Source organism: Onychostruthus taczanowskii, unplaced genomic scaffold, assembly GCF_017590055.1.
Source record: "Onychostruthus taczanowskii isolate IOZ18803 unplaced genomic scaffold, ASM1759005v1 scaffold15, whole genome shotgun sequence".
In the NCBI taxonomy this organism is placed as follows: domain Eukaryota; kingdom Metazoa; phylum Chordata; class Aves; order Passeriformes; family Passeridae; genus Onychostruthus; species Onychostruthus taczanowskii.
Window position 1 is genome coordinate 4,917,199 of NW_024498685.1, and position 14,423 is coordinate 4,931,621.

The 14,423-nt window shown below is 40.1% G+C and overlaps 1 protein-coding gene across 3 annotated transcripts in view; it reads left to right on the forward strand.

Moving 5' to 3' along the window:
* Positions 1-10,115, forward strand: part of MYBPC1 (myosin binding protein C1) — a 70,722-nt gene extending 60,607 nt beyond the window's left edge. For 2 of the 3 annotated variants that reach the window (XM_041398739.1, XM_041398740.1), the window contains 5 exons: positions 819-978; positions 2,418-2,554; positions 3,460-3,646; positions 7,460-7,499; positions 9,402-10,115. In XM_041398739.1, the coding sequence (XP_041254673.1) occupies positions 819-978; positions 2,418-2,554; positions 3,460-3,646; positions 7,460-7,470 (495 nt within the window). In that variant the 3' untranslated portion in view covers positions 7,471-7,499; positions 9,402-10,115. The remainder of the gene's footprint in view (positions 1-818; positions 979-2,417; positions 2,555-3,459; positions 3,647-7,459; positions 7,500-9,401) is intronic. The other variant, XM_041398741.1, reaches the window with a different exon arrangement.
* The last annotated feature ends 4,308 nt before the right edge of the window (positions 10,116-14,423 follow it).

The following is a 14,423-nucleotide window of genomic DNA, read 5'->3' on the forward strand; positions in this document are numbered from 1 at the left end:
GATCTGTGGTGGTGCATTTTGCAATTCTGGCACAGCTGGTCTACAAAAAACTGTTTTCCCAAAGGAACTTTGGCTCTTAAAGTTGACCAAATATGAATGCAAACTGTGGTACAGGGAACTCAGCACAAGTTCATCTTTAGAAAAGTAAGAAAACTATTTAGGGCAGAGTAAAGAAAAGCAAAAACATTGCTGTGGTCATATTGCACTTCATATTAATTGCATTTTTAGCATTAAATTGTTGTTCAGGTATTGTGTAATAGGACACAATTCACACGTCCTGTTACTGCTGCAAGACTAAAGCACTAAAACCCACTTGTCCATCTTGGCCTTTACATATCAGAGGACCACAAGCACAGAAGTACATTTCTCATGAGCACTCAGCCTGTGATAGAGAGGGCAGATTAGTGCAGTGGCCTCTTGTGAGTGCATATTACTGCAGAACAGCACATGCGGCTGCCTTCCCCACTGGAATGCAGTTTTGTTATCTGCAACTGTACTTACTCTGTCAGCAGTGTGGATTAGGAATGAGGGAGCCTGCCTTGCTCACACAACACAACCTTTGTAAGACTGCAGTTCCTAAAATGAACCCTTCCAGGTGCCAGTGTAACCATTCAGTAGGGTTCACCTTCCATTCGGCCTTCGCTGCTCAGCAGAGCTCCGCTGCACTGCCACCATCACTCATTTCACTACTAATTATTGTTAGCTGCATTCTCTTCAAGGAAGAACCCGCTCCCAAGAAGCTCAATGATCCTTCCAGTGGATGTCTGGGCGCTGCATGGTGCTGGGGAGAGCTCACCCTGTGTGTCTGTGCCTTTCAGGAGTGGTTCACCGTGATCGAGCACTACCACCGCACCAGCGCCACCATCAACGAGCTGGTCATAGGCAACGAGTACTACTTCAGGGTCTTTGCTGAGAACATGTGCGGCCTCAGCGAGGATGCAACCATGACCAAAGAGAGTGCTCTGATTGCAAAGGATGGTTAGTTAATTACCCATGCTTCATCAAGGGGGAGGGGGGTGCTCAGAGGCTGGAAGGTGGCTAGGGGTGAAGGCCGTACCTCTAAAGCATTCAGAGGCACTCCCAGCCCCAAGGCCAGGTCCAACAGCAAGGGTATTTCCTATTCAGACCTCTTCAGACATAGCTCATAGTCACTGCTTTTAATCAGGAGTGGGACATTTCTCCCATGTTCTGACATTTTCTATGGTCTTGGATCTCAGACTCACATCACCACTGGCACATATACATTGACAAGAGCTGGAGAGGAGTAAAGCAGCTGCTCTCTTAGAAGCAGTGGGTCACTGCCCTCCTCTGGAGACTTGGCATCAGCTGTGTAGGCACTTCCTCCACTTCAGGCAGGATGCAACAGAAAAGCATAGCCCCTGCTTCACATCTCTTGAAGGCGGGGTTAGGCAAAATCTGGTTCTGCAGTCAAAAATCCTGACATTTCAGAAGATGTCAATTGGAAATGGCACTGTAAACTTAAAAACCACAAAACTTTCCTACGGAAAGGAAATTCTAAAAACAAATAGCTTACAGGACGAAAATCAAAGCATTTTGCCTGAAAGGAAGGAATACATGACTGCCATGATGCAGAGGACAGACAACCTGCACAACCCACACAGCCAGGCTGAAAGACTCTGGAGTCGTGAACAAGAGAATGGCTCTAGGAATTCCTTTTCAGCACTGCTTACTTGCCCTTCTCATGAGAGCAAGTATCAGGCCTAAGCTGAACAGAAGTCAGTAGGAGAGCTTGGATCAGCTTATGAAGCAAAGCTGCATAATGACACCTGTGCAGAGGAATAGATGTCTGTCTGTCCAGCCACTTTAAATGCCAGCTCAATGTGTGGCTCAAGAGGATTTGTTGGTGGTAATATCCATTGCAGAGTGGAGATAAACTGGCAGTGAGAAAATACATTTTACTACCATGTTTTCCTTGTTCAGAAACTGCATCCATTCAGGTATCTGTATTGTCAGTGCACTGTTTGAAGCAGAAAGAAAAATGGATTTTCAGACACAGGGACGGTTTATAATCAGAACAAACTGTAAAAAATAATTGGCAGCAGAGTGAACAAGGCTTGCCAAAGACAGGCGTCCTGCAGTACACGGGTCAGGATCCAGCCTGCTCTGTAGCATGCAGGGCATGCAGGCGCAGACACGGAAAGAACCTGTATTGTTTTGTGTACCACCTGCACAGGAAACAAAGAGAATCTCTCAGACATCAATGCCATAGCATGATCAGGGGCTATAGTCACTGTGCAGACCCACCTCCAGCCTCCCCTGCAAGTGCAGCTACTGGAGTCACCTTGGTACCTAAAGCAGTGCAGATCACAACTGACTCTCTGTAGCCATTTAATGTGCTTGGGTGTTTAGCTACCTGCTAACGCTCTTTTTATAAATGTTTAATTTTTCCTTCACAGGTAAAGTCTACAAATACCCAGTTTACGATGACTTTGACTTCAGCGAGCGGCCGCTGTTCACTCAGCCCCTGGTGAACACGTTTGCTGTGGCTGGTTACAATGCCACCCTGAACTGCAGCGTCCGGGGCAACCCCAAGGTACAGCACAGCTCTGACAGCAGGGCTTAAAACACCAGAGTTTAACCTGACTATGAAAATTACATGCAACTTTTACCATTTAACTCGTGAACCATGCTGAAGGCAAACAGACAGGTGTGGGTTCTAAAGAATACAAAAATAAAGGAGCTGCTTACCTGTGCTACAATAGTTAATGCACAGATAACTCAGTGAAGGGGCAGAACCTCAGAAAAAGGCTGGGCTCTGCTGGGACTCTCCCTGACAAGAACTGTACAGTTAATATATTAGTAAAACTTGTTACTAAAAGCCATAAATATTCTATAAAGAGCTAATTATTCTCTAAGTAAGCACATTGCAGGAATGTTCTGGGTGTCACGTTGTTTCTCAGCCCCACTGCACGATGTGTCATGCACTTTCTTTTGAATTGTGTCTTTTTGAGATCTTTTTTTCTGGTGTGAGAAACTGAACTGGCCTAGTAAAATGAGAAATCCAGTGTGCTGTTCACCCTTCACCTTCACAGTCTCTGACTGTGCAAATTACTGTGGAAAAATATATTTTTCCTATTGACTTAGAGTAATTGGATGTCAAAAGCTAATCATCAGATGTTTGCTATCATTACACAGTTCTTGTATTGATAACAGGCTTGTACTAATGACTTTAATTAGGTGATAAGAGCTGCACTGAAAAAAAGTGCTAAAAACTAGATGATGCAGCCAATGCTTATCTTTGAGTTAAGATTTACAGTTTCCTTTCTATCACTACTTCATCTATTTTTTATCATTTCTTGATTACTCAGCTTTAACTGAACACCACAAAATAGGGGATAAAATATTTCAGTTCACAGGTTTGTGCATTTGGGCTTTCTTTTTTTGTTGTTGTTTGTTGGTTTTTTGTTTTGGTTTTTTTTTTTTTTTTCCTTACCACAGCCTAAAATAACGTGGATGAAAAACAAAGTGCTCATCATGAATGACCCAAGGTACCGGATGTTCAGCAACCAAGGTGTGTGTACCTTGGAGATCCGCAAACCCAGCCCCTACGATGGAGGCACTTACACCTGCAGAGCAGTCAACGAGCTGGGAGAGGCAGAAGTGGACTGCAAACTGGAAGTAAGAGGTAAGGGCTTTAAAACATTGCAAACACCCTCTTTGCCTGAGCACGGTCTGCAGAGCTGAAAGGATGCAAGGCAAGTGCAAAAGGGAGTTCAATGTTCCTGGATTAAATCAATAGCTCTGTTAGGACAGAATAATACTGTCTGCTTTCTTTTGTTTTGTTTCCATTAATGAAAAATTTTTATGAATTTCAGGTGGTTTAGAATTAACTGGGATACCATGTACAGGACTTGGACAGGATGACTAGTGAATAATCTCAGAACCATATTTTTCAGAAAATTACTTCCTAGGAAAATATATGGTCATATTTAGCTGGACTAATTCTTACCAAAGGCTTAGTTTCAACTGCAGAATAAACTGTTTCTCAAAAAATTATTCTGAAGTTATAAGTAAGGAAAGCTGCCTAAAGACAGCTGGTAGGAAGTGTCTAATTAAGGAATTCAGAGGTTACTTAGATGACATCATTATGGCTTTAATTACCTTACTGCCATCATGCTAGTCTATAATGAAAACCACATTTAATATTTTTATAGATTGCATTGTGTTTATTTTGCATTTCAGTTTCCATTTTCTGTATTTTCTGATGTATCTTGTCCCACAGCTCAGATTTGCTAGCAAGCAGATATTTCAATAAATGTTTCGTCTATGCTAAGTTGAACACTTAAATAATGTAATGAAAATATGAATAATGCATTTCTTAGTTTTTATTTTTAAGATACTGTCTTTAAAAGGTGATGTCCTCATCCTGGAAGTAAAATTGCTTTTTTTAATCACAAGCAAACTTTCTATTTCACAGCATAACAGAAGACCTCAACACCTGAGAAGGTTACTTTGTCTATTTTTTTTTTGTACTGAAAAGCCAAGTTATGTTGCTAAGTGAACACAGCAGCTGAAGCTTAGCAAACCAGGACAGGCTCAGCATCTGCTCTAGGCAAATATAGCAAATTACTCTTAAACAGCCAGGGTTCAAAGACATCATTGCACCTTATTTCTCTCTTCTATTGACTTACATGTTGATTTATCATCCTCTTAAGTTTCCCAGCCTGTTTGTTCATTTAGGAGGGCTCCCCAGACGACTGCTCACCATGCTGATGCAGAGCAGAGACCTGCGGATTTCTGACTCACAGGAAATGAATAGCTGTGTGTGTGTGTGTGTGTGTGTGTGTGTGTGTGTGTGTGTGTGTGTGTGTTTCCATATGTACAGCTTTAAACCAGTTCAGCTTTATTCCAGCAAGTCACACTACCAAAGTCTGGATTTGTAAGATAATGAGATAGAATTTAATGTTGTCTGAATACGAATAACAGGCTCAAGGCTCTGCTGCTTATCTGGTGAACCTGCAAGCTACAGTGCTATTACTACAGATAGTAGGTTTGACTTGCTAGTAAGTCATGCTAGAGAGCTCTATGCCATTCAAGAGTATTTATTGTAGCAAGATATGTTTTCCTTATGCTGGCTAGAATTACTTTTAGCCATCCATCTCTGACATGTTGCAGAACTTAAATTTACCTACATGCCTATATAAATGCTCAGCCCCAAAAGTATCTGAACAGCCTAGGATTTCAGAGTGTGCATAATATTGGAATATTCTAGCTATGAATATTATCAGTATGCTACAATTTTCTACATTTTAATCATTTTCTTACACTATTTTAGGTATAAATTTAACGCCCCTAGTTGTTGCTAAATGTAATGCTTGTTTCCTGAAAATATTTTAGTGATACATATAAGCACAATTAAAATAATAAAAACTTATTCTGTCCTCATAAGAGGGTTTTCATGTACTGATGTTATTTCAGACATACAATCTTTTGTTCTTTGGTTTTAAGTTTTGCTGAGTGAATTTAAACATGGCAGTTACATGACCTACTCAGTCAATTACACATTTAGTGGCTTTTTTTTGTAAATGTGTTTGTGTAAAAAAGTCATGTAATAGATTACTTTTTCTCATCTATATTGAAAGATAATAACATGCTGAATCTGATTACAAAAAATACTGTATATATCTTTTGAGTTTGTTGAAGTAGATCCCTAAATTTGGCTCTAAATCTCCCATTACAAGCACTAAAAAACTGATTCCTTATCAGCTTCACTGAGGTTGATGAAAAGAATTGGATAAGGTGCTGTGCTTCTTTTATCATGGAAAAAACAGCTTTGGAGAACTTTATTTCAGAAGTGAAATAAAGATTGGTGATCCCTCTAATAATAGGTTGGTGATAGCAAAATTGCTGTATAAGAAATTTTATTTTTAAAAGGTGTTAAGATCAACTGGGAAAAATTTCACATGCAAATAAATACCACTATAAATATTCTAATTCTGCAGTGATCTATCATGGAGTAATTAACCCAGGAGAACCACTCAGCTTGGCGGGGGATAATCAGGTTTACAATGCGCGTACTCCTCTGGACATTCCATTTCATTCCCACCCTCTCTTTCCACATGCAAATGCCTTTTCTGCATGCTAAGTGTGTATTTCTTTGCTTTATTAGATTAAACTAGCTAGAGTCTCATGGCATACATTGTCTATGTCACATGAGCAAAGAAGGCCAAATTAATCAAGACAATATCCAATCATGACAATATCAGAATTACTAAGTTTGCAGACATATTTCATAAAAGTACATGTATCTATAAAGAATTTATTTAATGACTGTGAATATATTTTACCACAACACTTAGATCTTGCCAGGAGAAAGAAATACGCATTTCAAATAAACCAGCTCTCAATTAGTTTGTAGAATTATTGAAAGACCAGAAGTATCATGAAGTAATTTACTGCACTTAAAAGGCATTCTTTATAGCACATTACTCTTTGATTACAAATTAGTGCTCAGAATGATAATCCATGCCTGAACTTAACCTACCAATTTTAAGGATGAAATCTTGATTCAATTACTTACAAGCAGAAAATTTTACTTCATTTACTTCATTTTTTCTAGAGCTTATTTTGCATTCAAGTTCATTGGGGTTCAGAAAATTTGACTCTTTCTATAGAAATGTCTCTTTCCTTGCACTCTTGCCCAGATTCAGCATATTAACAGTGCAGTTTTAAAATGACAGTGATGCCCAGAAACTGGTCTGCAATGTATTATGCATCCAGACTTATGATTTCAGTCCTAAAACACATTAGGAGATCAGACTGGATAATGTTTCCACAGCTTTTGAACTACTGGGGTATTTTTCTTAAAAGGCTACAATAGGTAAAAAGTTCCATGCTCTTATAGACATACAGATAGATAAGTGTACATATATATGGGTGTTTTATAGAGTCAAAATGTTTAAATAAAGGTAAGGGCTACTACAGAGTAAATAGCATGCTTGAGTAATGTAAATACAGATATATGACAAAGTACATACTATAGAGCACAGGTATGTAAATAGTCTGTACTTGATTATTTTGCCTTACAGAGTTTCAACATATATATATATATGCTTCAGTGTTATGTGTGTGCCTTTTTCTTTCCCCCTGGTGGAAAATAGTACATACATATATATATATATGGGTTAGCTTCCTTGAAGCTACATTTGGAAACTTTTATCATAAATATAATTTGGTTCCAATCTATACTTGAGACTAATTAGAGGTTTTTATAGTTACTTGTACCTATTAATCTAGCTTTTACATATTAATGATAATTTTGAAGTGGAACTGGATCCCTACCTTTTACTCTTCATGTGCTTCTATTCCCACATATTTTACATGACTAAGGATTAAATTATCACTTTGATATAATTGTAATAATAATTTCACTCAACATTTTCTCTCCACTTTTGTGCTTGCAATTAAATTGTTACTTCTCTTTCTCTCTCTCCCTTAGTTACACAGTAAGGATTTTTGAATGTATATTGTCATCTAAGGTAAGCTTTCATATGGTACTTGCATATGAAGCTTATGTCGGTTTATACGTCATACAATGTCTGCCTAGTATGGCATGATTTTCATTATGTCACTTAATGAAAATGTCTTTATAAGTTAGCAGCATGACAGTTTTAAGGCATACAAATTCAGATTTTAGTAATTGTTTGTTACGGTAATTCTTAGTAGTACATCCCATACCTTCTAATGGTGCCTATTTTTCAATGGAATTTAACAGTGCATGACTTAGCATGATTAATTAGCATGAATAAAATGCAAGTAATAAAAAGAGCACTATGTATTTACAGCAAGTTATTTTTTGTAGGAATATGCCTCTACATAAACAAAATATTTATTTCAGCGTTAACTTCTTTTAAAAATGAATGATCTGTAGCTCAACTTGCACTCCATGAGCTGAAAGAATGCCAAAAAGCTGAAAGAATGCCAAAAAGCATGCTTTTTTTTTTTCGTCTGTATTGTGCATCTACCTAAGGCTGGGGCGAACACTTCTGCCACAATGATGATGTTAAATGAGACAGCACAGTCTCATAATCACTAGTAACTAATAGCATTTTAATTGAATAATCCTTGTGTTAATAAGGGTTATAAGTTCTTAAAAATCTGTACTCGGCATAAATGTTGTATGTAAGTATCAGCTCAATTGCATTTAGCTGAAGCATTCAGAGAGTGTTATCTTCACCCTGGCAATGTACTTTTGCTTTAAAGCTTTTGGTGTGTTCCAGAAAAAGCTCAGAAGGTAAGTGCAGCTATCAGTGCGCGGTTTGCAGCTTGCAGAACACAATATTCATGCAGATTTGTAAAGGGAATAGTAATGGTATATAGCTTTCTTAAAGCAATTTACACCCTTTGTCTGGAGAAAGGGCAGATTCTAAAGTTTTTAGCAAAATATTTGTCTTTCTCCCACTGTTTCTTCCAAACATCATCTGATTTCAATGAAACTAACAGAAATACTGGTGTTTAATTTCCATGGCTTTTGTATCAGTGGCAAGGGGCATCCACAACCACTATGAGCAACATGTGCCAAGGTCTCACCACTTTCACAGTGAAGAATGTCTTCTCTGTATCTAAACTTCACCCACCCTTTTCCAGTCTGAAGCCACCACCCCTTGTCCTATCACAACAGGCCCTTGTAAAAAGTCCCTCTTCAGCTCTCTTGTAAGTTCCCTTTAGGTACTGGAAGGTGCTCTGAGGTCTCCCTGAAGCCTTCCCTTCCCCAGGCTGAATAGTCCCAACAAAAAGTGAAATTTTTAAGTGAATTTAAAAGAAAATCCAGAATGATTCCTCAGACTTCCCCAAGAGATGAAAATTTCAGCTTTCATTATCTCTCCCTCTGGAGACTGCATCTGAAATCCTGGCTTTTAAAATATGATTCTTTCATGGACGTCATCCCACTTGTCATTTTCAAGCAACATGGTAAATATTTTGCTAAATACCTAGAAACCATTTTAAGACCCAAAACTAGAATAAATTGAATATCTCTGCATGTTTTCCACAACTCATCCTGGTCAGTGTTTCCTACATTGTTCCCCCTGCACTGACTTCCATCTGTGACCATGCTCCACCCAGCGCGATGGAAAGCCACGAGAGTTATTTGAAGTGAAGCTTATCATAAACTATTGCATGTGGTGAGATAAATGACTGAATATATGATACCCTAGAAATGAAATTCACCCTGCACAAGAGGACAGGAAAGGTCTGTATAGTACCAACTAAATAATGGGTAGATGTCACACTGGACTTTTGAGCAGGGCTGAATTTTACCACTTCTCGAAGTATGTAACAGGGACTGACTAAAACTTGTCACTTATGCCACACAATAAAGGTACAAAGCTGTTGCTCCAGGGACCTTCACCCTGAAGATTACCTGTTTTCCTTGTTTGTAGGTGGGCTTTCATTCTTCAAGCTATTAATGGATGGAGTGCCTCCGCACATCATTGACTCGTATATGCGTGAAGTGCAGGCAGACAAAACTGAAGGGAAGTGAGAGTCCGTCCACAGTGCTTCCTCCCACTGCACTGGAGCTGGTAGCAGAATAACAACATTTTAGTTCTTGCAACGACAGAAAAACATGTGCGGTGGGGGATTTTATGACTTTTTTTCTTTTCCTTAATTGTCCTTTTGTTTTCCCTACCTGCTCTTACTGAAAAGAAAGAATTACGCATGGATTGCTTTGAGGTTGAAATGAAATGAACTGAAGACAACACACGTTTTGTAATGTTCGGCTTTATTTTGTTTGATATCGTGTTCTGTTTTTTAATGAGGAAAGAGGGGAAGCTGTGTAACAAGCATAAGGAGGCAGTCAGTCTGTTCTCAGTGGTACAAAGCATATCTTTCTCAGACTGGAAGTACATGGATTAGCCAGTAGATGTGCAATAAGATCCTTGGAATACATACCTCTGATAATGTATCTTATTCACCTGAGAATTGTTTAACAGAATATGGTTTTACTATAATGTAACTAATGCATATGTAATTAATGATCATTTAAGCTGAACATATCTTCCTATAGAAGTTTTGATTTCCTAAATCCAACCCATTGGTCTCTCAATTTAACTGAAATTGTTTTATTTAATGTACAATAAACATGAAGTGTTTAAGATCTATTAAGTTCTTATTTACTTTTTTTTTTTTCTGTCTCATTTTACCACATTTCTTCCTTTGTTTCCAATTACAATAAAGCAGGAACTTGTGCCCACCATGTGGAGTGGGAAGCAGTATCAGCAGTCACCTAACCCAGTGGGCTTACACCTTAAGATAGATGATACAGAATGTGAGTGGAGATAAATGCTACTGATACATGCAACTTTTTATGTGTGCATTTTTCAACATTTTAAATGTGATAAAATGTGATCCAGCCATGATGGATCCAATCCCTTTTCCCAGTAATTCATGGCGCTCTTGTAGGCATCACATCAGAAAAGGGACTCAGACATAGCACTGGTGAGTTCACCATGCATGACAGAAGTACCTGAGATAAGGTAGAATGTCTACATTTCTTCTCCAACTCCAGCATCATTAACCTCCAAGCTCTTTAGGAGAGGGGGTGATTGTCCCTGAGCCTCCAGCAAACCCTGCAACATGAGAGACACAAGGTCACACATATTTTGGCCCGGTTGTCAGTTCCTTATTGCCCTGACATTTATTTACCAATTCTCACTCTGGCTGTACAAACAGGGCAGGTTATGTGCTCACTGGCTAATGAATGATCTCCAATTAGGGTTTATAAAGATAAAGGCCTACTTAGATCAGTAGTACATCACAAGTTGTTTATTTGATGTCAGCACATTTTCAAACATTCAGCAGTCAGTAATTATGCAATAATAAAAGAATGTGTTACTCTGAACTGCCACACCTAAAGTAGTGTTTTTTACAGTTCTGCTCCCACTTCTTTCACTGAGTGCATTTTCTCACATTGTTCTGTAAATCTTACTCTGAGAGACAGACAGCTAGATAGATAGATAGATTCTTTTTTTCTCTCTTCTTTTTATCTTAAACTATTGCATGTGGTGATTTCTTTTTATCTTAGTGATTTCTTCTGTAGTGCTATCTGTGCAGGGAAGCAATTCTGCATTCCCAGTGATCCTGGACACCCCTCCACACCCCACCGCATTTCACCCTGCTGCTGCCAAAATCAATCCTCTCCTACACATTCATTCACACCCATATGTGAAAGAAAGCAACACATCTACCAGGAAAATAATTTCATACAGGATTAGTAATTTCTGTTTATTCTGTATCTCACCAGTGAATTGATACTCCCTCCATCCATTTTGAAGCACAGAAAGCTGCAGGAAAAGGTCAGTTTGATTAAATGCCATAGAGATTTAAGCATTTAAGCACACGGCCCTCATTTAAAGTAGTATCAGTCTGTTACAGTCAGCACCAAAAGCTACCGTTATTGTGAGTTTCTGCTTGTCAGTGAGCCCAAAAATGAAGCACACAGCCATCTGCACTTTGTATGCAAAACGTTTACAGCTTCAAGGTTATGTTTATCTGCCTCCTCTGTCTTAATATCCCACACATAAGAACCTGGAAGCCAGCATAACCTCAGCTCTTGCGGGCTCTCTGTGGATGGAATTAGCTACTCTAATTTCTCCCAGATGCCAGGGTTGTTAAACAACAAGCTGAACTAAGCTCCTTTCCCCTGTGTGAACAGTAAGCGTTGTACTCAGCTGCCCTCAATTCCTCCCCCCTGGCATTGCCCAGCATTTCCCATTGGCCATGCCTCGGGCTGGGATGCGCCATGCCAGGGAAGCACAGGGCACCAGGCCGTGGCTGGGGCTCAGAGGAGGGGGCATTGACCTGCTCTAAATCCAGACTACAGCGAGCAGCCACCACTCTGCATTAAGAGTTAACCGACTTTGAGAGAAATGGTTGGATGGCATGGGACAGGACAGGGATTTCTAGTGATTTAAAACAGGCTGCTGAACCTTATCTGCAGAATAACAGAAGGTGAAGTTTTGGTTTATGACAACTTGCTCTATGGCACTCTCCAGGAATGATGTTTGGTGGATGTAATAGTGACCAAACCCAAAGAGTTAGGAAAATGCTAATGAAATCTGCAGTTAATACCAGCTTAGGAAAATAAAGAGGTACCAAAGACAGCAACTACAGGAGAAGCAACTTAGAGGGAACAGAAGAACCAGAATATCATGCTGTAGATGTGACAAAATGTTCCAAAGAAATTTCTCCAAAGCTACAGGTATTTCCAGGTAATTAGTGAACCTGAAAGAGACCTAGGAGTAACAGAGGATAGCAAATACATGTATGCACACATAGACAGACACAAGAAGATGAATCAAAGTTAATTTAAAATGTTTTAGTTTATTTTTAATGAAGCCAGAAGAAAATATCTGGACTTCTCTTGGCTTCTATTTGCTTTCTTTGCCCATGGAAGGTTAATTGGTATATAAATACAGAAATACAGCTCCATTCTCAAATTGGTATATGTGGATCTTGATATGGGCACTGCAGTTACCAATTTGCATTGGAAGAGCACAGCTACTGCCAGCACTTTTTTTCCCTTACTGAAAAAGATCTGAAAAATATAAAGGAGAGGAAGAAAAAAGAGATAAGTAATCTTTAAAAGATTATTTAAATTGGGATATACTGTTAATAAGGTCTTTATGAAGAGTCAGAAATTTTTAAAAGTATTCCTTTTATAAGAATTATTTTAAGCTTCCTGAATTTCCTTTTAGGGGGAAAAGTGTAATACTGGTACCTTTTACAGAGCATTGTGAAGGGACTCTTACTTTATGAAAGTCTTTTGTTGCATTTTGAGATTCTGGAGCAAAAGGCATTCTATTTTAAGCACAGTGTACTTACTGTCACTTGACTTTCATGTCCTGCTTTCCTGACTGACAGGTAAAGCTGCTGCTTTGGAAGCAAAACTGTATCTTGAATGGTGAAGAAGCACTAGAAGACTAAACACACTGGACTTAAAATTCTGTGTTCCCTTATTCTATGCTTTGTTGATGAATACTTTTGAAATTAAAACAAACAGCTCCCCAAGCCCAGCGATAAATTCAGTAGGGAATCTGTTTTTTTCTCTAATGTGGCCCTAAAAGGGGAGGCCCTTTCCTCTCCACTTCTTTCCCCAGTTTCTCTCTTCCTCCAGCTATCCAAAGAGCAATCTCTCCATAAATACCAGTTCTACTATGCTCATTGACCACAGTGATGCACAGGGTATTAAATGAAACAGAGTTTTACCTTCTTCCAAATGTAGTGATTCTAGTGAACTGGGGATCTGACTGGTTGTGGATCTGTCAGATTTCCCTTTTGCCATTCTCCAGTTGGCTGTAACTGAACCTATGTTATATGTTACTTTCTCTCTTGCTAACAGTTTCTATCCCCTCTGCTTTCGCCTCTAATGACAATTACTGCATCATACTGTTTTTAGTGATCTGTAAATTAGATCAGCTGATGAATGATGTTGCACTTGGAATGCCCGCAGCACACTGGGATTTGGAAACCACCATTTAATATGTGCCAAGTATTCCTGACTCTTGCAATAAAGAAACCTACTCAAACACATAACTTTATCAGTTGAAGTGAATCAGCTCCCTTTGAATAACAGGAAGCGGCTCTGTCCAGGAAATTGCAGTGTCTGGACAGAAAGCTGCACCCTCTGGCTCACAGCAGAGTAACTTAAAAAAGAGAGTTTCCAACACTAAGAAGATGCCATTGCAGGTTGTATTTTGCACTTTCTACTTCAGCTACACAGCTTTTCCTTGGCCTCACCCAGAAACCACACACCTTCCTGGAGATTCAGGGATGCATCTAAAATCCTTCACATGACCAGTTCAAGTAACTTCATGTGCCACAATTTCTCAAAAGGCACATTTGTTTTGAAGCACCCTCTCTAAGCAAGCCAAGGATGTGAAGTCCTGCGTAACACCGTGTGCAGCTGCTCCATAACACATTAACACCAGAACTCTCCAGGCAATGGGTCCCCTCTGGGTGCTGGAGGGATCCTTGGGTGATGCCGTGGGGCCACCCCCCTGCATGCTCGGCTGCCCCGTCCTGCTGGCAGCAGGGAGGTCACCCGCTGCTCAAACCCTGCCTTTATGCTTTGCTCCAGCAAAAAAATCCTTCTGGCCACCTGCTGCGTGCATCCGCGCTGTGGCCACTATCTGCATGATAAAACTTGCGAAAGGGAAGTAAGCCGAAGGAGGCAAATCCCGGCTGAGAGCGGCACTCTTTCATCCCCCCGAGATGACAGGTGCGCGCACGGCCGCCTCTCCCCGGGGACAGCACCGGCCCTGACCGCCCGCGGCCTGCGGAGGCGGCGGGACGGGCCCTGCCGGCCGCACCCCGCCCCGACCGAGGGCTTCCCCGCCGCCCGGGCATCCCCAGCCCCACACGGCGAGGCGGGGCCGTGCCCGCTCCGGGGCTGGGGCCGTGAG